At 50.6% G+C, this 25,989-nt stretch overlaps 1 protein-coding gene across 1 annotated transcript in view; it reads right to left on the bottom strand.

Moving 5' to 3' along the window:
• LOC140364296 (histone-lysine N-methyltransferase 2C-like) overlaps positions 1-25,989 on the bottom strand; it is a 102,499-nt gene that overhangs the window by 64,488 nt on the left and 12,022 nt on the right. The window contains exons 9-28 of the mRNA XM_072450390.1: positions 22,702-22,852; positions 22,302-22,485; positions 21,848-21,962; positions 20,679-20,842; positions 17,139-20,512; positions 15,326-16,875; positions 13,289-15,154; positions 12,416-12,520; positions 12,213-12,332; positions 11,972-12,088; positions 11,513-11,614; positions 11,340-11,444; positions 10,446-10,627; positions 6,705-6,869; positions 6,215-6,324; positions 5,114-5,176; positions 3,222-3,324; positions 2,806-2,951; positions 2,581-2,706; positions 2,189-2,290 (exon numbers count right to left, since the gene is read on the bottom strand). Of these exons, the coding sequence (XP_072306491.1) occupies positions 2,189-2,290; positions 2,581-2,706; positions 2,806-2,951; positions 3,222-3,324; positions 5,114-5,176; positions 6,215-6,324; positions 6,705-6,869; positions 10,446-10,627; positions 11,340-11,444; positions 11,513-11,614; positions 11,972-12,088; positions 12,213-12,332; positions 12,416-12,520; positions 13,289-15,154; positions 15,326-16,875; positions 17,139-20,512; positions 20,679-20,842; positions 21,848-21,962; positions 22,302-22,485; positions 22,702-22,852 (8,950 nt within the window). The remainder of the gene's footprint in view (positions 1-2,188; positions 2,291-2,580; positions 2,707-2,805; positions 2,952-3,221; positions 3,325-5,113; positions 5,177-6,214; positions 6,325-6,704; positions 6,870-10,445; positions 10,628-11,339; positions 11,445-11,512; positions 11,615-11,971; positions 12,089-12,212; positions 12,333-12,415; positions 12,521-13,288; positions 15,155-15,325; positions 16,876-17,138; positions 20,513-20,678; positions 20,843-21,847; positions 21,963-22,301; positions 22,486-22,701; positions 22,853-25,989) is intronic.

Below are 25,989 nucleotides of genomic sequence, written 5' to 3'. Positions count from 1 at the left end.
GAGTGTGTGTGTGCGATGAGTGTGTGCGATGAGTGTGTGCGATGAGTGTGTGTGTGATGAGTGTGTGTGTGTGTGTGAGATGAGTGTGTGTGATGAGTGTGTGTGATGAGTGTGTGTGTGCGATGAGTGTGTGTGTGTGATGACTGTGTGCGATGAGTGTGTGTGTGTGTGTGTGCGATGAGTGTGTGTGTGTGTGATGAGTGTGTGTGTGTGATGAGTGTGATGAGTGTGTGTGTGTGTGTGTGTGTGAGTGTATGTGTGTGTGCGATGAGTGTGTGTGTGTGTGTGTGTGATGAGTGTGTGTGTGTGTGTGTGTGTGAGTGTATGTGTGTGTGCGATGAGTGTGTGTGTGTGTGTGTGTGATGAGTGTGTGTGTGTGTGTGTGTGATGAGTGTGTGTGTGTGATGAGTGTGTGTGTGTGTGTGAGTGTATGTGTGTGTGCGATGAGTGTGTGTGTGTGTGTGTGTGTGTGTGTGATGAGTGTGTGTGTGTGTGATGAGTGTGTGTGATGAGTGTGTGTGTGTGTGATGAGTGTGTGTGTGTGTGCGATGTGTGTGTGTGATGAGTGTGTGTGATGAGTGCGTGTGTGTGTGATGAGTGTGTGATGAGTGTGTGATGAGTGTGTGTGTGTGATGAGTGTGTGTGTGATGAGTGTGTGTGTGTGATGAGTGTGTGTGTGCGATGAGTGTGTGCGATGAGTGTGCGTGTGAGTGTGATGTGTGTGTGATGAGTGTGTGTGTGTGTGTGATGAGTGTGTGTGTGTGTGATGAGTGTGTGTGTGTGTGTGAGTGTATGTGTGTGTGTGTGTGCGATGAGTGTGTGTGTGTGTGTGTGTGTGTGTGATGAGTGTGTGTGTGTGTGATGAGTGTGTGTGATGAGTGTGTGTGTGTGTGATGAGTGTGTGATGAGTGTGTGTGTGTGTGATGAGTGTGTGTGTGTGTGCGATGAGTGTGTGTGATGAGTGTGTGTGTGTGTGATGAGTGTGTGTGATGAGTGCGTGTGTGTGTGATGAGTGTGTGATGAGTGTGTGTGTGTGATGAGTGTGTGTGTGTGATGAGTGATGAGTGTGTGTGATGAGTGTGTGTGTGCGATGAGTGTGTGCGATGAGTGTGCGTGTGAGTGTGATGTGTGTGTGATGAGTGTGTGTGATGAGTGTGTGTGTGTGATGAGTGTGTGTGTGTGATGAGTGTGAGCGATGCGTGTGTGTGATGCGTGTGTGTGTGTGATTAGTGTGTGTGATGAGTGATGAGTGTGTGCGATGAGTGTGCGTGTGTGTGTGTGAGTGTGATGTGTGTGTGATGAGTGTGTGTGATGAGTGTGTGTGTGTGATGAGTGTGAGCGATGCGTGTGTGTGATGCGTGTGTGTGTGTGATTAGTGTGCGTGATGAGTGATGAGTGTGTGTGATGAGTGTGTGTGTGTGATGAGTGTGTGTGTGTGATGAGTGTGTGTGTGAGTGTGTGTGTGTGTGTGTGATGAGTGTGTGTGATGAGTGTGTGTGTGTGTGTGATGAGTGTGTGTGATGAGTGTGTGTGTGTGTGTGTGATGAGTGTGTGTGATGAGTGATGAGTGTGCGATGAGTGTGTGTGTGCGATGAGTGTGTGTGTTTGTGTGTGTGTGTGATGAGTGTGTGTGATGAGTGTGTGTGTGATGAGTGTGCGCGATGCGTGTGTGCGATGCGTGTGTGTGAATGTGTGTGATGAGTGTGTGTGATGAGTGTGTGTGATGAGGGTGTGTGTGTGATGAGTGTGTGTGATGAGTGTGTGTGATGAGTGTGTGTGATGAGTGTGTGTGATGAGTGTGTGTGTGTGATGAGTGTGTGTGATGAGTGTGTGCGATGAGTGTGTGCGATGAGTGTGTGCGATGAGTGTGTGCGATGAGTGTGTGCGATGAGTGTGTGCGATGAGTGTGTGCGATGAGTGTGTGTGTGATGAGTGTGTGCGATGAGTGTGTGTGATGAGTGTGTGTGATGAGTGTGCGTGTGCCTGATGCGTGTGTGTGTGTGATGCGTGTGCCTGATGTGTGTGAGATGCGTGATGCGTGTGCGTGATGCGTGTGCGTGATGCGTGTGTGTGCGTGATGCGTGTGTGTGCCTGATGCGTGTGTGTGCCTGATGCGTGTGCCTGATGCGTGTGCCTGATGCGTGTGCCTGATGCGTGTGCCTGATGCGTGTGCCTGATGCGTGCTCACCGTCGTCTCGGCCGGGGTACGTGTCGGTGGAGTCGCTGCGACACAGTTTGATGCGGCTCGGGCCTTTGCCGCCGCGCTGCCGCACCATGAAGCCTCCGATCCCTGAACACAGAGCCGAGGTTTCATACGTTACATCACTCACTATTATTTCTACTGAACACTTTTGAACCAAATAAATCTGTGACAGAAGAGACAGTATTTATGAATGAAGTGTTCCAGTGATTAAAATCAGAAATAGTTTTGATTGAATAATGTCACAGTGTTTGTTCTAAACGCTCTTTCCGTGTGTTTTAGAGTCAGACAAACGTTGGCGTTAGAGGAATAGGATTATTCGTGTTTACAAACATGAACAGTAATGGACAGATCTATATTCTGTTGTGAGCTGGATGTACCCGGTCTGTAGGGCTTCCTCTTGCGCTTCTTTCCGTCCGTGGTCTCGCTCTCTTTGTTGCCGTAGTCTTCGTGATGAGGCTCTCGTTCTGGACTCGAGTCGGACTTCATCTCACAGTCCAGATCCACTGCACAGGACACACAGCAGAGACGTTTAACGGAGAGACTGGGACAGGGACCGGGGACCGGGGTCACGGTTAGCGTTACAGTGTTATATTGGTGCTGACCTCTAGGGGGCTCCTGTTCCGTGTGCGTTACAGTGTTATATTGGTGCTGACCTCTAGGGGGCTCCTGTTCCGTGGGCGTCTCTGGCGTTTGGAGCACAGACACACTGTTCTGGTTGATGATCCGCAGCTTCAGTTTGGGCTTGTTTCTGAAATAACAACACATTTGATGACAGTTATCGATACACAGTCATAAAGGTGTTTTTGGCGTTCACTAAACCATTTATTCACATGCTTCAGGAACATGCAGTCGCCGTAGAAACACACAGACTCAGATTCTGCATTATTTGGCCTTTGCTCATGTTTTAGAACGTAAAAGGCTTTAGGGAGGAAAACGAGGGTGGGGAATGTCAATAAACCCCGCCCTGTGACTGGTGCCCGTGCTGGAGGGTTTGACCGAGGAAGAAGTGACCACTGACCTGCGGTACCGACGTGGAGAGGTCAGAGGCTCCACCAGAGACTGGAGGTGAGAGAGGCCGGACTCGGTCAGACAGACGCCGTCCTGTGTGTAGGTCTTCAGCTCTGACACGGGATCAAACACAACACTCTCACACAAACGACAAACATTATTGTCTGTAGTGTTGTGTGCAGAGTTGTTGTTGTGTGTAGAGTTGTTGTTGTGTGTAGAGTTGTTGTTGTTGTTGTGTGTAGTGTTGTTGTTGTTGTGTGTAGTGTTGTTGTTGTGTGTAGTGTTGTGTGTTGTTGTTGTGTGTAGTGTTGTGTGTAGTGTTGTTGTTGTGTGTAGAGTTGTTGTTGTTGTTGTGTGTAGTGTTGTTGTTGTTGTGTGTAGTGTTGTTGTTGTTGTGTGTAGTGTTGTGTGTTGTTGTTGTGTGTAGTGTTGTGTGTTGTTGTTGTGTGTAGTGTTGTGTGTAGTGTTGTTGTTGTGTGTAGTGTTGTTGTTGTGTGTAGTGTTGTTGTTGTTGTTGTGTGTAGTGTTGTTGTTGTTGTGTGTAGTGTTGTTGTTGTTGTGTGTAGTGTTGTTGTGTTGTGTGTAGTGTTGTTGTTGTGTGTAGTGTTGTTGTTGTGGTGTAGAGTTGTTGTTGGTGTGTAGTGTTGTTGTTGTTGTGGTGTAGTGTTGTTGTTGTTGTGGTGTAGTGTTGTTGTTGTTGTGGTGTAGTGTTGTTGTTGTGGTGTAGTGTTGTTGTTGTTGTTGTGGTGTAGTGTTGTTGTTGTTGTTGTTGTGGTGTAGTGTTGTTGTTGTTGTTGTTGTGGTGTAGTGTTGTTGTTGTTGTTGTTGTGGTGTAGTGTTGTTGTGGTGTAGTGTTGTTGTTGTGTGTAGAGTTGTTGTTGTTGTTGTGTGTAGAGTTGTTGTTGTTGTTGTGTGTAGTGTTGTTGTTGTTGTGTGTAGTGTTGTTGTTGTTTGTAGTGTTGTGTGTTGTTGTTGTTGTTGTGTGTAGTGTTGTGTGTAGTGTTGTTGTTGTGTGTAGTGTTGTTGTTGTTGTTGTGTGTAGTGTTGTTGTTGTTGTGTGTAGTGTTGTTGTGTTGTGTGTAGTGTTGTTGTGTTGTGTGTAGTGTTGTTGTTGTGTGTAGTGTTGTTGTTGTGTGTAGTGTTGTTGTTGTGGTGTAGAGTTGTTGTGGTGTAGAGTTGTTGTTGGTGTGTAGTGTAGTTGTGTGTAGTGTTGTTGTTGTTGTGGTGTAGTGTTGTTGTTGTGGTGTAGTGTTGTTGTGGTGTAGTGTTGTTGTTGTTGTTGTGGTGTAGTGTTGTTGTTGTTGTTGTGGTGTAGTGTTGTTGTGGTGTAGTGTTGTTGTTGTTGTGGTGTAGTGTTGTTGTGGTGTAGTGTTGTTGTGGTGTAGTGTTGTTGTTGTTGTGGTGTAGTGTTGTTGTGGTGTAGTGTTGTTGTGGTGGTGTTGTTGTTGTTGTTGTGGTGTAGTGTTGTTGTTGTTGTGGTGTAGTGTTGTGGTGTAGTGTTGTTGTTGTTGTGTGTAGTGTTGTTGTGTTGTGTGTAGTGTTGTTGTGTTGTGTTGTTGTGTTGTGTGTAGTGTTGTTGTTGTGGTGTAGAGTTGTTGTGGTGTAGAGTTGTTGTGGTGTAGAGTTGTTGTGGTGTAGAGTTGTTGTTGTTGGTGTGTAGTGTTGTTGTATGTAGTGTAGTTGTGTGTAGTGTTGTTGTTGTTGTGGTGTAGTGTTGTTGTGGTGTAGTGTTGTTGTTGTTGTGGTGTAGTGTTGTTGTTGTTGTGGTGTAGTGTTGTTGTTGTGTAGTGTTGTTGTGGTGTAGTGTTGTTGTTGTTGTTGTGGTGTAGTGTTGTTGTTGTTGTTGTGGTGTAGTGTTGTGGTGTAGTGTTGTTGTTGTGGTAGGCGAGTGGTAGCACTGACCTGGCTCTCTGAACCTGGAGATGATCTGGGCCATGTACGGTGAGTCGAAGCTCTCTGAGCGAGCTGCAGCACAAGAAACACAGACGGTCTGAATGTCCCGCCCAAACCTTGAGAGCGGGCCTTCCTCACACTCACGATCGCCCTAGGTTCTTCACATATTCTCACTCGCCATAGGCCCCTCACACACTCGCCGTACGTTCCTCACACACTCGCCGTACGTTCCTCACACACTCGCCGCAGGTTCCTCACACACTCGCCGCAGGTTCCTCACACACTCGCCGCAGGTTCCTCACACACTCGCCGCAGGTTCCTCACACACTCGCCGCAGGTTCCTCACACACTCGCCGCAGGTTCCTCACACACTCGCCGCAGGTTCCTCACACACTCGCCGCAGGTTCCTCACACACTCGCCGCAGGTTCCTCACACACAGGTTCCTCACACACTCGACACAGGTTCCTCACACACTCGCCGCAGTTTCCTCACACACTCGCCGCAGGTTCCTCACACACTCGCCGCAGGTTCCTCACACACTCGCCGCAGGTTCCTCACACACTCGCCGCAGGTTCCTCACACACTCGCCGCCGCCGCAGGTTCCTCACACACTCGCCGCCGCCGCAGGTTCCTCACACACTCGCCGCAGGTTCCTCACACACTCGCCGCAGGTTCCTCACACACTCGCCGCAGGTTCCTCACACACTCGCCGCAGGTTCCTCACACACAGGTTCCTCACACACTCGACACAGGTTCCTCACACACTCGCCGCAGTTTCCTCACACACTCGCCGCAGGTTCCTCACACACTCGCCGCAGGTTCCTCACACACTCGCCGCAGGTTCCTCACACACTCGCCGCAGGTTCCTCACACACTCGCCGCAGGTTCCTCACACACTCGCCGCCGCCGCAGGTTCCTCACACACTCGCCGCCGCCGCAGGTTCCTCACACACTCGCCGCAGGTTCCTCACACACTCGCCGCAGGTTCCTCACACACTCGCCGCAGGTTCCTCACACACTCGCCGCAGGTTCCTCACACACTCGCCGCAGGTTCCTCACACACTCGCCGTACGTCTCTCACATACTCGCCGTAGGTTCCTCAAACTCACCGTAGGTTCCTTTGCCGTGGTTCTTGCAGAGTGAACAGTCGAACCCTTCGTCGGCCGTGGACTCCACCTCCTCCTCAGACATCAGGCCATGGCACACCGCATGGACCCATCTACAGACAAGAACCTCTTAAAGCACATGGTCCCCAGGGGCCGCTCTGCCTCGGAACCTTTGGAACGGTTCCTTTGATGGTGAAATGCATTCTGGGTCCAGAAGCTCATTTTCAGCCTTTAAACCGGCTCTTGAGAATCTGTAGTTTTGCATCTCAGACTATGGTTTTCAACAGATAAAATGACGATGTCTCTGGTGTTTCTCACACGAGGACTTGAGCTGTGGCTCAATATGTGATATCTGTAATATCTGTAGCCGAGCAGCTAAATGATTGTGATGCTCTCGCTACGTGTCCTGATGCAGGGGATCCCCCGGTTTTAAAAATGTTGTCCGCCATAGCCCCGCCTTAAGCCCCACATTGAGCCCCGCCCGTGGCCTCACCTGTCGCACTGCTGACACTGCAGGATGAGCTCGTCCTGGGAGTACGTGCGCTGACACAGGGGGCAGCGGCCCAGGCTGGAGCACGGCCCACACAGACTGTAGTTATTCATCCAATCACAGTGAAGCCCGGGGGAGGTGGCGCCGCACTGCACACACCACACACACCTGAGGAGGAAACACACAGTGAGTTAAAGACTACACACACCTGCGGAGGACACACACTGTGTAAAAGACTACACACCACACACACCTGAGGAGGACACACACTGCGAGTAAAAGACAACACACCTGAGGAGGACATGCACTGTGAGTAAAAGACTACACACACCTGAGGAGGACACGCACTGTGAGTAAAAGACTACACACCACACACACCTGAGGAGGACACGCACTGTGAGTAAAAGACTACACACCACACACACCTGAGGAGGACACACACTGTTAGTAAAAGACTACACACCACACACACCTGAGGAGGACACGCACTGTGAGTAAAAGACTACACACCACACACACCTGAGGAGGACACGCACTGTGAGTAAAAGACTACACACCACACACACCTGAGGAGGGCACGCACTGTGAGTAAAAGACTACACACCACACACACCTGAGGAGGACACACACTGTGAGTAAGACTACACACCACACACACCTGAGGAGGACACACACTGCGAGTAAAAGACAACACACCTGAGGAGGACATGCACTGTGAGTAAAAGACTACACACACCTGAGGAGGACACGCACTGTGAGTAAAAGACTACACACACCTGAGGAGGACACGCACTGTGAGTAAAAGACTACACACCACACACACCTGAGGAGGGCACGCACTGTGAGTAAAAGACTACACACCACACACACCTGAGGAGGACACACACTGTGAGTAAAAGACTACACACACCACACACACCTGAGGAGGACACACACTGTGAGTAAAAGACTACACACACCACACACACCTGAGGAGGACACACACTGTGAGTAAAAGACTACACACACCACACACACCTGAGGAGGACACACACTGTGAGTAAAAGACTACACACACCACACACACCTGAGGAGGACACACACTGTGAGTAAAAGACTACACACCACACACACCTGAGGAGGACATGCACTGTGAGTAAGACTACACACCACACACACCTGAGGAGGACACGCACTGTGAGTAAAAGACTACACACACCTGAGGAGGACACGCACTGTGAGTAAAAGACTACACACACCACACACACCTGAGGAGGACACACACTGTGAGTAAAAGACTACACACACCACACACCTGAGGAGGACACGCACTGTGAGTAAAAGACTACACACCACACACAACTGAGGAGGACACACTGTGAGTAAAAGACTACACACACCACACACACCTGAGGAGGGCACGCACTGTGAGAAAGAGACTACACACACCACACACACCTGAGGAGGGCACGCACTGTGAGTAAAAGACTACACACACCACACACACCTGAGGAGGACACACACTGTGAGTAAAAGACTACACACCACACACACCTGAGGAGGACACACACTGAGTAAAAGACTACACACCACACACACCTGAGGAGGACACGCACTGTGAGTAAAAGACTACACACCACACACAACTGAGGAGGACACACACTGTGAGTAAAAGACTACACACACCACACACACCTGAGGAGGACACACACTGTGAGTAAGACTACACACACCACACACACCTGAGGAGGACACACACTGTGAGTAAAAGACTACACACACCACACACCTGAGGAGGACACACACTGTGAGTAAAAGACTACACACCACACACACCTGAGGAGGACACACACTGTGAGTAAAAGACTACACACCACACACACCTGAGGAGGACACGCACTGTGAGTAAAAGACTACACACACCACACACACCTGAGGAGGACACACACTGTGAGTAAAAGACTACACACCACACACACCTGAGGAGGACACGCACTGTGAGTAAAAGACTACACACCACACACAACTGAGGAGGACACACTGTGAGTAAAAGACTACACACACCACACACACCTGAGGAGGACACGCACTGTGAGTAAAAGACTACACACACCACACACACCTGAGGAGGACACACACTGTGAGTAAAAGACTACACACACCACACACACCTGAGGAGGACACACACTGTGAGTAAAAGACTACACACCACACACACCTGAGGAGGACACACACTGTGAGTAAAAGACTACACACCACACACACCTGAGGAGGACACACACTGTGAGTAAAAGACTACACACACCACACACACCTGAGGAGGACACACACTGTGAGTAAAAGACTACACACCACACACACCTGAGGAGGACACGCACTGTGAGTAAAAGACTACACACCACACACACCTGAGGAGGACACACACTGTGAGTAAAAGACTACACACCACACACACCTGAGGAGGACACGCACTGTGAGTAAAAGACTACACACACCACACACACCTGAGGAGGACACACACTGTGAGTAAAAGACTACACACACCACACACACCTGAGGAGGACACACACTGTGAGTAAAAGACTACACACCACACACACCTGAGGAGGACACACACTGTGAGTAAAAGACTACACACACCACACACACCTGAGGAGGACACACACTGTGAGTAAAAGACTACACACACCACACACAACTGAGGAGGACACACACTGTGAGTAAAAGACTACACACCACACACAACTGAGGAGGACACACACTGTGAGTAAAAGACTACACACCACACACACCTGAGGAGGACACACACTGAGTAAAAGACTACACACACCACACACACCTGAGGAGGACACACACTGAGTAAAAGACTACACACACCACACACACCTGAGGAGGACACACACTGAGTAAAAGACTACACACACCACACACACCTGAGAAGGACACACACTGAGTAAAAGACTACACACACCACACACCCTGAGTAAAAGGCAGGTTGTGGACATTAGTTTTTCATTTACAATTCTTTGCTGTACCACTAGGTGGCACCAGAGCATCGGTGGAATCTCTTTACGTTAATTACTGATGACAAAAGGAGGGGTCATATTCATGTGCTGTTTGACCACGCCTTAACAGGACCAGGTGCTCGGGGGCGGGACCAGGTGCTCGGGGGCGGGACCAGGGACTCTCGGGGGCGGGACCAGGGACTCTCGGGGGCGGGACCAGGGGACTCTCGGGGGCGGGACCAGGGGACTCTCGGGGGCGGGACCAGGGGACTCTCGGGGGCGGGACCAGGGGACTCTCGGGGGCAGGACCAGGGGACTCTCGGGGGCAGGACCAGGGGACTCTCGGGGGCAGGACCAGGGGACTCTCGGGGGCAGGACCAGGGGACTCTCGGGGGCAGGACCAGGGGACTCTCGGGGGCAGGACCAGGGGACTCTCGGGGGCAGGACCAGGGGACTCTCGGGGGCAGGACCAGGGGACTCTCGGGGGCAGGACCAGGGGACTCTCGGGGGCAGGACCAGGGGACTCTCGGGGGCAGGACCAGGGGAATCTCGGGGGCAGGACCAGGGGACTCTCGGGGGCAGGACCAGGGGACTCTCGGGGGCAGGACCAGGGGACTCTCGGGGGGCGGGGCCAGGGGACTCTCGGGGGGCGGGGCCAGGGGACTCTCGGGGGGCGGGGCCAGGGGACTCTCGGGGGGCGGGGCCAGGGGACTCTCGGGGGGCGGGGCCAGGTGCTCGGGGGGCGGGACCAGGGGCTCACCATTTGCATTTCCAGGCTCCCTTGGGCACCGTGTGCAGAGGCGGGTCCAGGCAGTACGTGTGGTAGCTGATGTCACAGTCGTCACACAGCAGCAGTCGCCCGGGATCGCTCGCCTCGCCACACGCCTCACACACCGTGCACTCCAGACAGCGCCACCCTTTGGTCAGGATCACACGGGTAATCTGAGGGACGAGAAGAGAGGTCACTTTCAGCGCTTTACGACTCCTACGGTGAAAACAATAACACAGAGAAACACAAACATGAAGTTTAGAGGCCTGAACGCCAGCTCCGGTACAGACTGTGAGCATTAGCTTTAGCCTGCCTCTAACCCACTGAGCCACACTGGTCAGTAGTGATGCCTCTAACCCACTGAGCCACACTGGTCAGTAGTGATGCCTCTAACCCACTGAGCCACACTGGTCAGTAGTGATGCCTCTAACCCACTGAGCCACACTGGTCAGTAGTGATGCCTCTAACCCTCTGAGCCACACTGGTCAGTAGTGATGCCTCTAACCCTCTGAGCCACACTGGTCAGTAGTGATGCCTCTAACCCTCTGAGCCACACTGGTCAGTAGTGATGCCTCTAACCCTCTGAGCCACACTGGTCAGTAGTGATGCCTCTAACCCTCTGAGCCACACTGGTCAGTAGTGATGCCTCTAACCCTCTGAGCCACACTGGTCAGTAGTGATGCCTCTAACCCTCTGAGCCACACTGGTCAGTAGTGATGCCTCTAACCCTCTGAGCCACACTGGTCAGTAGTGATGCCTCTAACCCTCTGAGCCACACTGGTCAGTAGTGATGCCTCTAACCCTCTGAGCCACACTGGTCAGTAGTGATGCCTCTAACCCTCTGAGCCACACTGGTCAGTAGTGAAGTGGTTGATGCCCACAGACCTTGACGTTGACACAGTACGGGTGGTAGCACTGTCCACACTGGGCGCAGGCCAAGAGTCGCCCTTCCTCGCCCTGTCCGAAGCTACCGCACACCACGCACATGTCCTGCAGAGGGGGGAGGATTTAGCACAAGAGGGCGTGTTCAAACGGTGTCTTTGGTCGCCCAATTTCACCTGTTTGAGCGTGAAGTGGTCGGAGGTGGAGAACATGACCACGGTGTTGTGCATGGAGTTCTCCTCGTCGTCTCGCATTTGGAACGACTCCATGTATCCGCCCTGAGGAACCACAACACCATGTGAGGAACCACACAACAACAACAACACGTGAGGAACCACACAACAACAACACGTGAGGAACCACACAACAACAACACGTGAGGAACCACACAACAACATGTTTTATACCCTTTAGCATCCCTTTATACCATTTAGCATCCTTTAGCATCCCTTTATACCCTTTAGCATCCCTTACCCTTTAGCATCCCTTTATACCCTTTAGCATCCCTTTATACCCTTTAGTATCCCTGTGCTACGACTGCATGTATATTTAGTTCATTTGTAGAGGACAATTAGTGATTCAAAGAGCGTTAAAACCACAACACAAACAGTTGATGTCACATGTTCCACACTCACCCCGGGGGACACGCCCACGCAGTCCTGCGTCTTGAGTCGGCTCCGCCCACGTCCTCCTCTGGACCCGATGCCTCCGCCTCTGGACCTCCTGCGGCCCGGGAACCCAGAGCCTCGGCCCTAAAACCGCAACGAGACGACCACGAGGGGTTACGAGGGGTTACGCACAGTGTGATGCCACGGGGTCCATGTTCGGGCGTGGTTCATGCTTTAGTTTATCACAAACGAGGAGGACCGCTCTTACCGTCTTCATGCCCCACAGAGGAGAGTCCTGCGAGCGGGCTTTGGGACTGTCCCACCCGTCGTTGGAGTCCTGGGACGAGGAGGCGGGGCTGACGGCTCGGCGGCTGCTCCACCACGAACACTGAGGGGAGAAAACGCAACGAAACGTGACGCCGACGCCCCCAAAATGGCAGAAAAGGTCACACGTGTTTCCCGAGGCCGTACCTGTCGGGCTCGGGCTCGTCCCGGGGAGAACTTCCTCTTGGTGATGGCCGGCTTCCCCATTCCGATTTTGGGAGTGAAGGGGATCACGGTGGGAGGGATCTGAGGCTGTGGAGGCGGAGTCTGTCATTGAAGGTGATTCTACATCTTAAAGCGACGTACGATTTGCACATTCTGACTTTATTTGGTGCTTTTATACGTGTCGCACATATAAATGATAGTTTGACACCGGTCCAGAAACAGGAAGTGACATCACATCAGGGACACTCAAGTTTATGCAACATTTTTACCTCATATTTTCAACTCATTTTCATTTGTCAAATAAAAAAGTGACGTTAGGAGTTTTGGCCCGGTGGTTGCTGGGTAATTTCCTAGTGTGATGTCATCAATTACAAACAGGAAGTGAAACAATAAACCTAAAAAACGAGCCATTCTGTGAAAACATTTTTATAACTTTTTAGCAAAATTTAAAATATATTTATCTCAACTGCTTTTTATTTTAATGAGTCGTCTGACCTGTAGGTGGGAGGGCATCTGTGCTAAATATTTATCAAAGTTTTAAATCTGTGAATTGGCTGTTTGAAAAATAACTAACTAATAATAAAATAAACTTTAAGTGGAGCCGAGTCCCTCTGTGATGTCATCAGTGTGCGACATATGGTTGGACTAAATAAAGGTGTTTTATGGTGTTATTGTGTGTCAGATCAGAACTGTTGTGTCGTTTATGTGGAGTTTGGCTCTTGTTTACAGTCTGGTTGCTATGTAACAGCTGTGGACTCTACCCATGTCATATTTGTGCTCACGTCCAACCAGGAAGTACAATTATAAACTGATTATTCTGTTGAAAATACTCAAACAGAAATCAAACAAACTCACCATGGACAGCGGCGGCGTCTCTCTATTGGAGGGCGATGCTCTGAAGGGCGGAGTCATGGGCGACAGCGGGGATGAAACCATGGCGAGTCGGGCCGGCGAGTTTTCCGGCGAGGCCTCGGTGGAAAACGGCGACTGCCGGAGCCTCGCCGTGAGGTCGTCTCCCGCTCTGCAGCCGGAGTGGATGGAGCGCAGCGCCGAGCGGCCTTTGCCCCGCCGAGGGAGCGCCAGCGGGGGGCTCGGCGACGACAGGGCGAGCAGCGACGGGGGAGGAGACGCAGTCGACATCAGCGCCATCACCTCCATGTCTAAGCTCGGGTCCAGGTCCAGCACGGGGCTCACGGCGTCGTCCAGGTCCGAGTCCAGCTCCTCTTTGTCCCGATAGTCTTCGCACATCGACCCGATCTCGTCCTCGTCGGCGGCAGGAAACTCTGCCCTCGACGGCGTTTTCCCCCCGTCCGCCATTTTGTCCCCCTCCTCGCTTTCCTCCGCCTCCGATTGGTCGACCGTCGCCTCGGCCTTTTCCCGAGACTCGTCCGACTCCTCCGCGAGTACGACGGCCTCTTCAGTCCTTGTCTTCTCGTCGAGCTCCTCTTCGACCGTTTCCACCGTTTCTTCCAGCGTTTTGTCTTGCTGTCGAGTGAGCTCCGCCTCTTCCTGCTCCTCTTCCAAAGCGGCGACTGATTGAACGCCATTCCTTGGACTTTTGTCTTTAGGCTCTTCTTCGTCCGACATGAGCCTGGTCGTTTCTGTGGCAAACGAGTCGAGTGTTTTGAGTTCAGTTTTGCTCGGCTCAAGCGAACGTTCTAAAGGCTCTGCTGCTTCTTCACGCTCTTCAAGCTCGTCTTCCTCCGTTGCCATTTTAGGCCACGTTTCCTCAATCGAGATCTCGTTTTTCTGTTGTTCGAACAGTTCCCGCTTTTGTGCGACCGTATCCTTCGTTTGGTCGGGTTCTTTCCGTTCTTCCAAAGCCATATTTTGTATTCTCTCTTCTCTTTTGGACGACACAACTTTGTTTTCTTGTTGCAAAATTTCTTCTCGAATTTTAAGGACATCTTCCTTTTGAACGATCTCAAACTCTTCATCCGATTCCCCTCCGTCGCTCTGCTCAGTTCTTTCATCCATTCTCAGCACCGTTTCTTCCTCTTTTCCGTTGACAGAATTTGAAACTCGCCCGTGCTCCTCCGAAGCTTCCGATTGGTCGTCTTTGACGCTCTCGGCCGCCACGTTGCCGAACGAGCTCCGCGATTGGTCGGTGTCCAACATCGACGAGCAGGAATTGTCGTCTATCTCGGAGTCTTTTAAAAGCTCTTCTTCCCGAGTGCTCAGTCCCGAATCACCATCTCTAAACCCGTCTTTAAACCCTTCACTGAAGACATTCTGATCGGGCGGCATCACATCATGATTGGCGGGTTCTTGGATTTCCATCGCCTCGCTCTGGTCGTGGTCGATATGTGGCGTTTGGTGATGGGCGGGTTCAGCTCCGGAGGGAGACGAGGCAGAGACCTGAGGGGCTTTTGCGGGAGGCGCATCATGTTCTTGTGTTGGCCCATCACTTGGACCAGTCTCCTCCTCCTCTTCCTCTTCCAGGCTGCTCTTCTCTGTCCTCCGTCCATCCTCTTCCTCCGCTCTGGCAGAAGATTCCTCTTGTACATCCATCATTTCTAGACCTGGTTCTTCTAGATCTTCTGTCCTCTGTAGATTGTCCATCACAGACTGCTCCTCCTCCATCTTTTCCTCAGTTTCCTCTACCTGCTGAAGAACCTCATGTTCCTCCCGCTCTTCCCAGCTTTCAGAAGGCTCCTGGTGTGTTCTTTCTGTATTTAGAAGGTCTTCGACCTTCTCCTCTGCTTCATCTGGTCTCTGTAGGTCTTCTATGCTTTCAAAAGGCTCCTGGTGTGTTCCCTCCGTCTTTAGAAGGTATTCTACCCTCTCATCTGCTTCTTCTGCACTCTGTAGAACTTCTATGCTTTCAGAAGGCTCTTGGTGTGTTCCCTCCATCTTTAGAAGGTCTTCAACCCTCTCCTCTGCTCTCTGTAGGACTTCTATGCTTTCAGAAGGTTCCTCGTCTCTGCTTTCCTCCATCCCGAGCAGACTACGCTCCTGTATTCTCTCAGTCCTTTGGTTGTCTACCATCTCTTCTGCTTCACCTGCCTTCTCTAGGTAGTCCACAGTCTCCTTTGTCCTTTCAGAAGGCTCCTCGTTTCCGCTCAAATCCATCTTTTCTGAAAGCTCCTCGTCTCCTCCCGTTCTTTCAGAAAGCTCCTCGTCTCCTCCCGTTCTTTCAGAAAGCTCCCTGTCTCCTCCCGTCCTTTCTGAAAGCTCCTCGTCTCCTCCCGTCCTTTCAGAAAGCTCCTCGTCTCCTCCCGTCCTTTCAGAAAGCTCCTCGTCTCCTCCCGTTCTTTCAGAAAGCTCCCTGTCTCCTCCCGTCCTTTCTGAAAGCTCCTCGTCTCCTCCCGTCCTTTCAGAAAGCTCCTCGTCTCCTCCCGTCCTTTCAGAAAGCTCCTCGTCTCCTCCCGTTCTTTCTGAAAGCTCCTCGTCTCCTCCCGTCCTTTCAGAAAGCTCCTCGTCTCCTCCCGTTCTTTCTGAAAGCTCCTCGTCTCCTCCCGTTCTTTCTGAAAGCTCCTCGTCTCCTCCCGTTCTTTCTGAAAGCTCCTCGTCTCCTCCCGTCCTTTCAGAAAGCTCCTCGTCTCCTCCCGTTCTTTCAGAAAGCTCCTCGTCTCCTCCCGTTCTTTCAGAAAGCTCCTCGTCTCCTCCCGTTCTTTCAGAAAGCTCCCTGTCTCCTCCCGTCCTTTCTGAAAGCTCCTCGTCTCCTCCCGTCCTTTCAGAAAGCTCCTCGTCTCCTCCCGTCCTTTCAGAAAGCTCCTCGTCTCCTCCCGTTCTTTCTGAAAGCTCCTCGTCTCCTCCCGTTCTTTCTGAAAGCTCCTCGTCTCCTCCCGTTCTTTCTGAAAGCTCCTCGTCTCCTCCCGTTCTTTCTGAAAGCTCCTCGTCTCCTCCCGTTCTTTCTGAAAGCTCCTCGTCTCCTCCCGTTCTTTCTGAAAGCTCCTCGTCTCCTCCCGTTCTTTCTGAAAGCTCCTCGTCTTCTCCCGTTTTTTCTGAAAGCTCCTCCTCTCCTCCCGTTCTTTCTGAAAGCTCCTCGTCTCCTCCCGTTCTTTCTGAAAGCTCCTCCTCTCCTCCCGTTCTTTCTGAAAGCTCCTCGTCTCCTCTCGTTCTTTCTGAAAGCTCCTCGTCTCCTCTCGTTCTTTCTGAAAGCTCCTCGTCTCCTCCCGTTCTTTCTGAAAGCTCCTCCTCTCCTCCCGTTCTTTCTGAAAGCTCCTCCTCTCCTCCCGTTCTTTCTGAAAGCTCCTCGTCTCCTCTCGTTCTTTCTGAAAGCTCCTCGTCTCCTCCCGTTCTTTCTGAAAGCTCCTCGTCTCCTCCCGTTCTTTCTGAAAGCTCCTCGTCTCCTCCCGTTCTTTCTGAAAGCTTCTCGTTAAGCCTCTCATTCTCGTCAACAGCTTCAGGATGCTGGGTTAAAATCTCCATCTCCATTGGCTCTTCTTGATTCTGCTCCTCCACCTCCATCTCCTCAGGCTCTTCCACCACCAGAAGATCTGAAAGGGCAATTATAAAATACATAAATCCGCAATATAAAAATTAGGTAAGGAAAATGTACTCAAAATAAAATTAAACTGTAAGGATGCAGCAATATTACGTCAATATTTTTATTTTTGGGTTATTGATCCATGAAATATTGCTTTAAAGTCATTCCATTTAAGAATTATTTTCTAAAATAAGAAGTGCATGATACCAAATCGGGGGTCAATATATTGGTGCATCCCTACTTTTGACAGCCTTGCCGTTTGAGTGAACTCACCAGAAGTGGACGCAGCCTCCGGTTCCATTTCCTCCATCTCTTTTTGGAGAGTTTCAGATTGAGAAACAGGAACTGGCTCCTCACCGAAAGGAAGTCCATCCCCCACTGTGTTCACTTCAGTCTTACAAACAGGGTTAGGGGTGCTAACCACCGTGCTAACCTCCGTGCTAACCTCCGTGCTAACCTCCGTGCTAACCTCCGTGCTAACCTCCGTGCTAACCTCCGTGCTAACCTCCGTGCTAACCTCCGTGTTAACCTCCGTGTTAACCTCCGTGCTAACCTCCGTGCTAACCTCCGTGCTAACCGCCTTCTTTACCGCCGTGCTAACCGCCGTGCTAACCGCCGTGCTAACCGCCGTGCTAACCTGTGAGTGAACCGGGCTTGCAGCAGCAGAGGTAGCTTCAGCTCGGGAAGGCGATGGGGCGGGAGTGATCTCAGATGGCTGTGGACTTTGTGGAGGGCTTGGTTCATGTTTAGGGGAGGAAACTGCACTTGAGATTGGACTAACTTTACAGTCATCAACAGAAACATTCTCACGAGGGCTTGAAGCAACAGGGATTTCAGGTTTTGGACTAGAGGGGAGTTTGTTAGAGCTCGGTGTCGCCGTTTTGTCTTGAGCAGGGCTGGAAGATTGTGGACTAACCTGACGAGATACAGGACTAGGAGACAGATTTGCAGATGACAGATTTGAAGAGACGGGGCTTGCAGATCTTTGAGGGCAAAGGTGCGGGCTATAGGTGTCAGCGGGGCTAATAGGGCTAACCGCTAACACGTCTGGAAGCGACTTGGGAGATAACGCAAGACTTGTTTCCTCGGCTTCAGTTTCAGGAATTTCAGACGCAGAAACCTCGTCGTTACAAGGAGAAACAGGACTTCTTGGCATGTCTTGATTAAGGCTCAGAATAGCGTCAGTCTCAGCACCAGCCTGATCAGGTTTTTGTACGGAGCTATTGTCACCCAGGTGAGGGGAGAGAGGTTCAGTAGCATGTGCGGGGCTACCGTCAAACGAGCGGCTTCTTTGGGTGCTAACAGGACTAGCGAGACCAGCAGGACTAGACCATGGCAGACTATGGACCGTTTCAGCTGCACTTTGAGAAACGCCGTTGGGGCTAACCTCTGGCGATTTACAGTGTGGAGGACTAAAGCTAGCTGGTGTTGGCACTGGGCTAGTGTGGACTTGTAAAGAGCTTTGTGCCTGAATTGTGTCCGAAGACTCTGCTAAATTGAGTGTTTCTGAATGGATTGGACTGCGATGAGAGGGGCTAGCTCCTTTTTGTGGATGGTCAACATCTACTTCCATTTCCTCTTGCTGTGGGGAAGTGGGGGAAGCTTCAGCAATAGCAACGCCCGACTGCATTTCAGTGTCTTTTAGGCTTTGAACAGGGCTCGGAGGTTGCGTTGCATCTCCAGTTTGATCAGCACAAGGTGATCGAGTTAGGCTACTGTGTTTTGCTGAAGTGCTAAGGCTTTGCGGTGCAGGACTGGCGCTACTTTGATCTGGCGGTTCTTCGAGTTCCTGGTTAGGCATTTCAGATAGGTCCACCATGCTTGGGCTAGAAGGCAATTTTTCCAGTGTTTGGCTTTCCAAATCGGGACTTGGCGACAACTTTGCGGAAGCAGCGCAGTCCTCATCGCCTTGATCGACGCCCACTTTGAAATCTGGTAAAATGAGCTCGAAAGGCTTGATTGTTTGCGTTAGATTTACTTGTTTTGGACTAGCGGGTTGCGATAAACTACATTGCGATGGTTTGGCGACGTTGCGGGAGGGGCTGCATGGCACTGAGCGGGACGAAGCATGGCTCGATGATTTGGACCACCGGGGGGCAGCAGAGAGGTCCTTGTCCAGTGTACAAATGTCCTGTTTAGTCTCGGGCGATTCACGATCACGGCTTAGCGATGTTTCCAGTGTCGATGGAAGAGCTGCATCAACTTCAACAGGACTTCGGGGAGGGCTCGATGGACTGTTTGCAATTTGTGGTTCTGATGTTTCGACTTGAGAAGTGGGTGGCGAAGCTGGGTTTTCATCAGATTGTAGGCAAATTTCCAAAGAACTTCTGGACTGAGGACTCGGAGGTTCAGTTGGAAATTTGGGATTGCCCTGGATTAGAGTTTCCGCTGATTCGTCCTGAAATGAGCTTTGCGTATCGTCAACCTCCATTTTCTCCTCTTCCTCGACAGAACTCAAACGTGAAGGAATGTTTTGCTCCACTGTGGTTGGACTTTGTTGTGTAATTTCTTCTTCCATTTCTTCACCTGAATCTTGATCTACCTTTCGTCGATCCGTTTCATCGAGGTAAGCTTGCGTATGGCTTTCTTGTAGTTTTGTGGAATCTAGTTCTGATGGTTCTTCATGGTGGGAGTCTTTTGGAGATGATATAGGGCTTGCAGCAACTTTTGTATCTTCGGCAATCGGAGTAGGTGAATGCTTTACTATGTTGGCTTCCAGATGAACTTCCTGCACTTCAGAGTCTGGACTTTTAGGGTTTTCCTCAGATATCTCGAGGCTTGGTGGAGGAGATTGCTGCTCTTCCGTTGGCTTGAACTCTGATTGCTCCAGACGTTGCTGACGTTCTGCTGCAGGCGGTGGACTACGAGGGTTAGAGTCGGAAACGTCTTGCTCAACTTCCATGGGCTCAGGTTGGAATGGCTCAGAGTTTTCCGAAACTTGACATGGTTGAGGTGATAACTGAGGACTACGTGGATGCATTGCTGTGGATTCTTCATCATTTCTCGAACAGCTTTCTCTTGGACTCGGAGATTCTGATATCGTAAGCTGCTCTTGTAGATTTAGCGATTCTGGATCATGTTTGCCTTCTACAGAATTCAATAGCGAGGACGGTGAACCAGTTTCACGACCCTTCGAAAGCTCGACTTGTAAATTTACTTCTTCCAGCAGTGGAGGATGTGGAGACGGCATTTCTTGTATTTCCAAAGAATCTGGTGTAGGTCGACAAATTTCCGAAGGGTCTGATTTACATGGTACTGGACTTGTTGCGTGTTGGCAGGGGCTTGGAGGACGCTCTGGCGGCTGCGTTAGCGACTGGAAGAGGAGCGTCGATGGAGAAAGCGATTGCGTGTCCAAATTGTCCGGACTTTCCGGGGACTCCGAGGGGATCGCTTGAGGCGGACTGTGGACTTTTGGACTTGGAGGAGGTTGTACGTGATGCGATGGCGGTGAAATGGGCGGAGCTGCTGCTTTTTCTTCTTCTTCTGCTAATACTGGGGGGGTCGTTGCTGTGGGCACGGCGGGCGGGCTGAGGTGGGGGGTGGTAGGCACAAGCAGTTCCGCCCGTGGCCTGCATGTGGCGCATGTGTAAGCTTCAGCCCCCAATCTCGCCTCTCCAGCCTGAACGATGCACTCTGTATGGACACTCCTGCAACAGACAGGAAAGTCAAGCGTTTAGATGCCTTGGATATTTACGGTGGTAACTACGACGATGTTTACATGCGGTCGATTACTTTATGGTTTTCAGTATAAATATTGTTTTGTGTGTTTAACTTTTCAAAAACTGTGTGTAGCCTTGTTTAAACACTTAGTACCTAAAGCAGCTGATACAGGTCACATGGTCCTGTGGGGAGTAGAGGTTGGGGGCGTCTCCACACAGAATACAGGGCTGGGCTGGGTCACATGACTCGCACAGAGATGGGTGATTGGCCCACGCTCCCGATGACCTCACACCACAGCGTCCACACACACGGCAGCTCTGGAAAGGACCGTGAGGACAGAGAACTTCAGTAGCAGGAACACAGATGCCCTACCATCCTCCAATACGCCCTCCCCATCCTCCAATACAGGGCGCCCTCCCCATCCTCCAATACGCCCTCCCCATCCTCCAATACAGGGCGCCCTCCCCATCCTCCAATACGCCCTCCCCATCCTCCAATACGCCCTCCCCATCCTCCAATACGGGGCGCCCTCCCCATCCTCCAATACGGGGCGCCCTCCCCATCCTCCAATACGCCCTCCCCATCCTCCAATACGCCCTCCCCATCCTCCAATACGCCCTCCCCATCCTCCAATACGCCCTCCCCATCCTCCAATACAGGGCGCCCTCCCCATCCTCCAATACAGGGCGCCCTCCCCATCCTCCAATACGGGGCGCCCTCCCCATCCTCCAATACGCCCTCCCCATCCTCCAATACAGGGCGCCCTCCCCATCCTCCAATACAGGGCGCCCTCCCCATCCTCCAATACGCCCTCCCCATCCTCCAATACAGGGCGCCCTCCCCATCCTCCAATACGCCCTCCCCATCCTCCAATACGCCCTCCCCATCCTCCAATACGCCCTCCCCATCCTCCAATACGCCCTCCCCATCCTCCAATACGCCCTCCCCATCCTCCAATACGCCCTCCCCATCCTCCAATACGCCCTCCCCATCCTCCAATACGCCCTCCCCATCCTCCAATACAGGGCACCCTCCCCATCCTCCAATACAGGGCGCCCTCCCCATCCTCCAATACAGGGCGCCCTCCCCATCCTCCAATACGCCCTCCCCATCCTCCAATACGCCCTCCCCATCCTCCAATACGCCCTCCCCATCCTCCAATACGCCCTCCCCATCCTCCAATACGCCCTCCCCATCCTCCAATACGCCCTCCCCATCCTCCAATACGCCCTCCCCATCCTCCAATACGCCCCCTCCCCATGCTCCAATACGCCCCCTCCCCATCCTCCAATACGCCCTCCTCATGAACATGGGGCTCTGACCTTGCAGCTCCAGCCGTTAGAGGGAGGATCCAGGAGCAGAGGGCTGAGGCAGTGTGGATGGTAAACCTTATCACAGCGCTCACAGACCAGCAGCCGACTGCCCTCCTCACGCAACCTGACAACACACGAGTGACCACAAGTGACCAACCTTAACATGCAATATCAAACGTATAGGACTCAAAAGTTGGTTTGAACCACACAGTGGGTTTAACACTAAAGAGCCTACAAACAGCTTTATTTGAACACAGTGAAACAGTACGTGGTAAAACTGTGAATGAGTCTGAACCAAATTATAATTATACTTTGGCCCTACATATCAGCCCAACAGTGAGTTGGTTATCAGCGGTTACCATGGCGATTCTAGACAACCACATATGGTTGGCTGGACCACTGTGTTAGTGCGATTATTCTGATGTAGGTCACTCGGTGTGTGAGGCTCCAGAGCTCGACTCACCCACAGGCGCGGCAGACGCGGCACCGAGCGCACTGCCACCCGGCACGGCTCAGGGGCGAGGGCAGGAGGGGCGGGTCCAGGCAGTTACCGTGGTAATGGTCTCCACAGCAACAGCACATCAACAAACCCCCGCAGACACTGCCGACGTCTGCGCCCCGAGAACACGACACACACTGCACTGGGACTGAGGACACAAAAGTACAAATATCACAACTCAAGTATTTACAATACTACCACATCCGAGCCCCCCCCCCCACGTCCGAGCACCCCCCACGTCCGAGCCCCCCCTTCCACGTCCAAGCCCCCCCCTCCACGTCCACTGTACTGTCCTCGTACTGTAGAACTCATGGTTAGTTGCAGACCCAGAACAGAAATATCACAATATATTTGTAAGTCTTACGTTTGTGGGCGTGTCTGGAGCACCATGTGACCTTCTGACTCCACTCCTGATTGGTTGATGCAGCGGCGGCACACGGGAAGTGGTAACTCCGCCCACAGCTCACCTCACGACAGCGCAGCGACGCCCCCAACTGGCGACAGAACGCACACACCTGGACAAAGGGAAGAGGAGTTACAGAAAAGTGACGACAAGCAGACTCTAAAGTGTGTGTAACGTGTGTGTAACGTGTGTGTAACGTGTGTGTAAGTGTATGTAAAGTGTGTGTAAGGTGTGTGTAACGTGTGTGTAAGGTGTGTGTAACGTGTGTGTACATGTGTATGTAAAGTGTGTGTAACGTGTGTACATGTGTATGTAACGTGTGTACATGTGTATTTAAAGTGTGTGTAACCTGTGTGTAACGTGTGTACATGTGTATGTAAAGTGTGTATAACCTGTGTGTAACGTGTGTACATGTGTATGTAAAATGTGTGTAACCTGTGTGTAACGTGTGTACATGTGTATGTAAAGTGTGTGTAACCTGTGTGTAACGTGTGTACATGTGTATGTAAAGTGTGTGTAACCTGTGTGTAACGTGTGTACATGTGGATGTAAAGTGTGTGTAACGTGTGTACATGTGTATGTAAAGTGTGTGTAACCTGTGTGTAACGTGTGTACATGTGTATGTAAAGTGTGTGTAACCTGTGTGTAACGTGTGTACATGTGGATGTAAAGTGTGTGTAACGTGTGTACATGTGTATGTAAAGTGTGTGTAACCTGTGTGTAACCTGTGCACATGTGTATGTAAAGTGTGTGTAACGTGTGTACATGTGTATATAAAGTGTGTGTAACCTGTGTGTACATGTGTATGTAACCTGTGTGTAACGTGTGTACATGTGTATGTAAAGTGTGTGTAACCTGTGTGTAACGTGTGTACATGTGTATGTAAAGTGTGTGTAACCTGTGTGTAACGTGTGTACATGTGTATGTAAAGTGTGTGTAACCTGTGTGTACATGTGTATGTAACCTGTGTGTAACGTGTGTACATGTGTATGTAAAGTGTGTGTAACCTGTGTGTAACGTGTGTACATGTGTATGTAAAGTATGTGTAACCTGTGTGTAACCTGTGTGTACATGTGTATGTAAAGTGTGTGTAACCTGTGTGTAACGTGTGTACATGTGTATGTAAAGTGTGTGTAACCTGTGTGTAACGTGTGTACATGTGTATGTAAAGTGTGTGTAACCTGTGTGTAACGTGTGTACATGTGTATGTAAAGTGTGTGTAACCTGTGTGTAACGTGTGTACATGTGTATGTAAAGCCGGATCCGGCCTGCCAAACGTTTTAATCCGGCCCGCCGAACAATCTGAATTAATGTTGAAAAAATATATATACATTTATTTATTTTCGTTCATAGAACCGTAGTTACATCCGTAACCGTTGTTAGCGCTAAAACTACACGTCCCACAATGCCGCTGGTGGCCGCCCCTCCCCGCGCAGCTCTTCACTGCCGGGTGTACTGCGGAGGGAGAAGTGCTGAGAGACACGTGTTTACAGCACTTTACAGCACTTTACAGCACTTACGCTGAGGAGGAAAGAGACGTGTGGCTTTAGGAAACACGTGGAAGAAAGAAAGACTGTTTTGTGGATGTTAGAGTTGTGCTAAAAGTGGAGCTAACAACAAGAACTTCTGTGATGATGCTGTGAGGAAAACATCCTCTACAAACCTGGACAGATCAGGAGCCACAGGTAAAAACACAGGTCAGAGTGTAATAAAGTCTGAACATGACTGTGACACACTAATGTGACTGAACACAAACACAATGACCTCATTTGAGTCACTACATGAATCATTTGTCACTAAGATCAACTTAAACTATGAAAATATTGAGTTCATATTGAGTTTGAGCAGAAACATGTCTGTGATATGAACATTTCACATCAGAAATCACATCAAAAGTCCATGTTCCTGTTCCTGCTGCTGCTGAACATGGACTCAGTCTTTCACCTGCTGCACATTTGTGCAACAGTCTCACAACTATTACGGTGTAAGAAAGCTATTTATTATATTTTGTATTTTGTACATAACATTTGGCCCACGCTTCGACAAAAGAGTTTGGTTTGATGGAAACAGTGGCTCAAACTTAACCTCCTTAAACGCTCCACGTGTGTTTGTATTTAGTGCTGAGTCAGTTCAGGTGAACAGAGAACTACAGAGAACTACAGAGAACTACAGGGAACTACAGAGGACTACAGAGAACTACAGAGAACTACAGGGAACTACAGAGAACTACAGAGAACTACAGAGAACTACAGGGAACTACAGAGGACTACAGAGGACTACAGAGAACTACAGGGAACTACAGAGGACTACAGAGAACTACAGAGAACTACAGGGAACTACAGAGGACTACAGAGAACTACAGGGAACTACAGAGAACTACAGAGAACTACAGGGAACTACAGAGGACTACAGAGGACTACAGAGAACTACAGAGAACTACAGAGAACTACAGGGAACTACAGAGGACTACAGAGAACTACAGGGAACTACAGGGAACTACAGAGGACTACAGAGAACTACAGGGAACTACAGAGGACTACAGAGGACTACAGAGAACTACAGGGAACTACAGGGAACTACAGAGGACTACAGAGAACTACAGGGAACTACAGAGGACTACAGAGAACTACAGGGAACTACAGGGAACTACAGAGGACTACAGAGGACTACAGAGAACTACAGGGAACTACAGGGAACTACAGAGGACTACAGAGAACTACAGAGGACTACAGAGGACTACAGAGGACTACAGAGGACTACAGAGGACTACAGAGAACTACAGAGAACTACAGAGGACTACAGAGGACTACAGAGGACTACAGAGAACTACAGGGAACTACAGGGAACTACAGAGGACTACAGAGAACTACAGAGGACTACAGAGGACTACAGAGGACTACAGAGGACTACAGAGGACTACAGAGAACTACAGAGAACTACAGAGGACTACAGAGGACTACAGAGGACTACAGAGGACTACGGACTACAGAGGACTACAGAGGACTACAGAGGACTACAGAGGACTACAGAGGACTACAGAGGACTACAGAGGACTACAGAGGACTACACAGACGTGGAAATGTTAGTTAGTACATTTAAAAGGTTTTTTAAATCTTGAAGTTTAGTTTGTTATAAAGTCAAATACAATATTTTTCAGTTCCAAATACATATTTAACAATATTTAACAATAGATTAAATAGTAGAAAAAGCTTCAGTTGTAGTCATCTGGACTCAGTTTGAAAAAATAGA

This window comes from Eucyclogobius newberryi, unplaced genomic scaffold, assembly GCF_026437365.1.
Source record: "Eucyclogobius newberryi isolate DKJ021-1_F unplaced genomic scaffold, fEucNew1.0.hap1 SCAF_18, whole genome shotgun sequence".
Classification (NCBI taxonomy): domain Eukaryota; kingdom Metazoa; phylum Chordata; class Actinopteri; order Gobiiformes; family Gobiidae; genus Eucyclogobius; species Eucyclogobius newberryi.
This window is presented reverse-complemented; position numbering and strand designations above follow the sequence as displayed.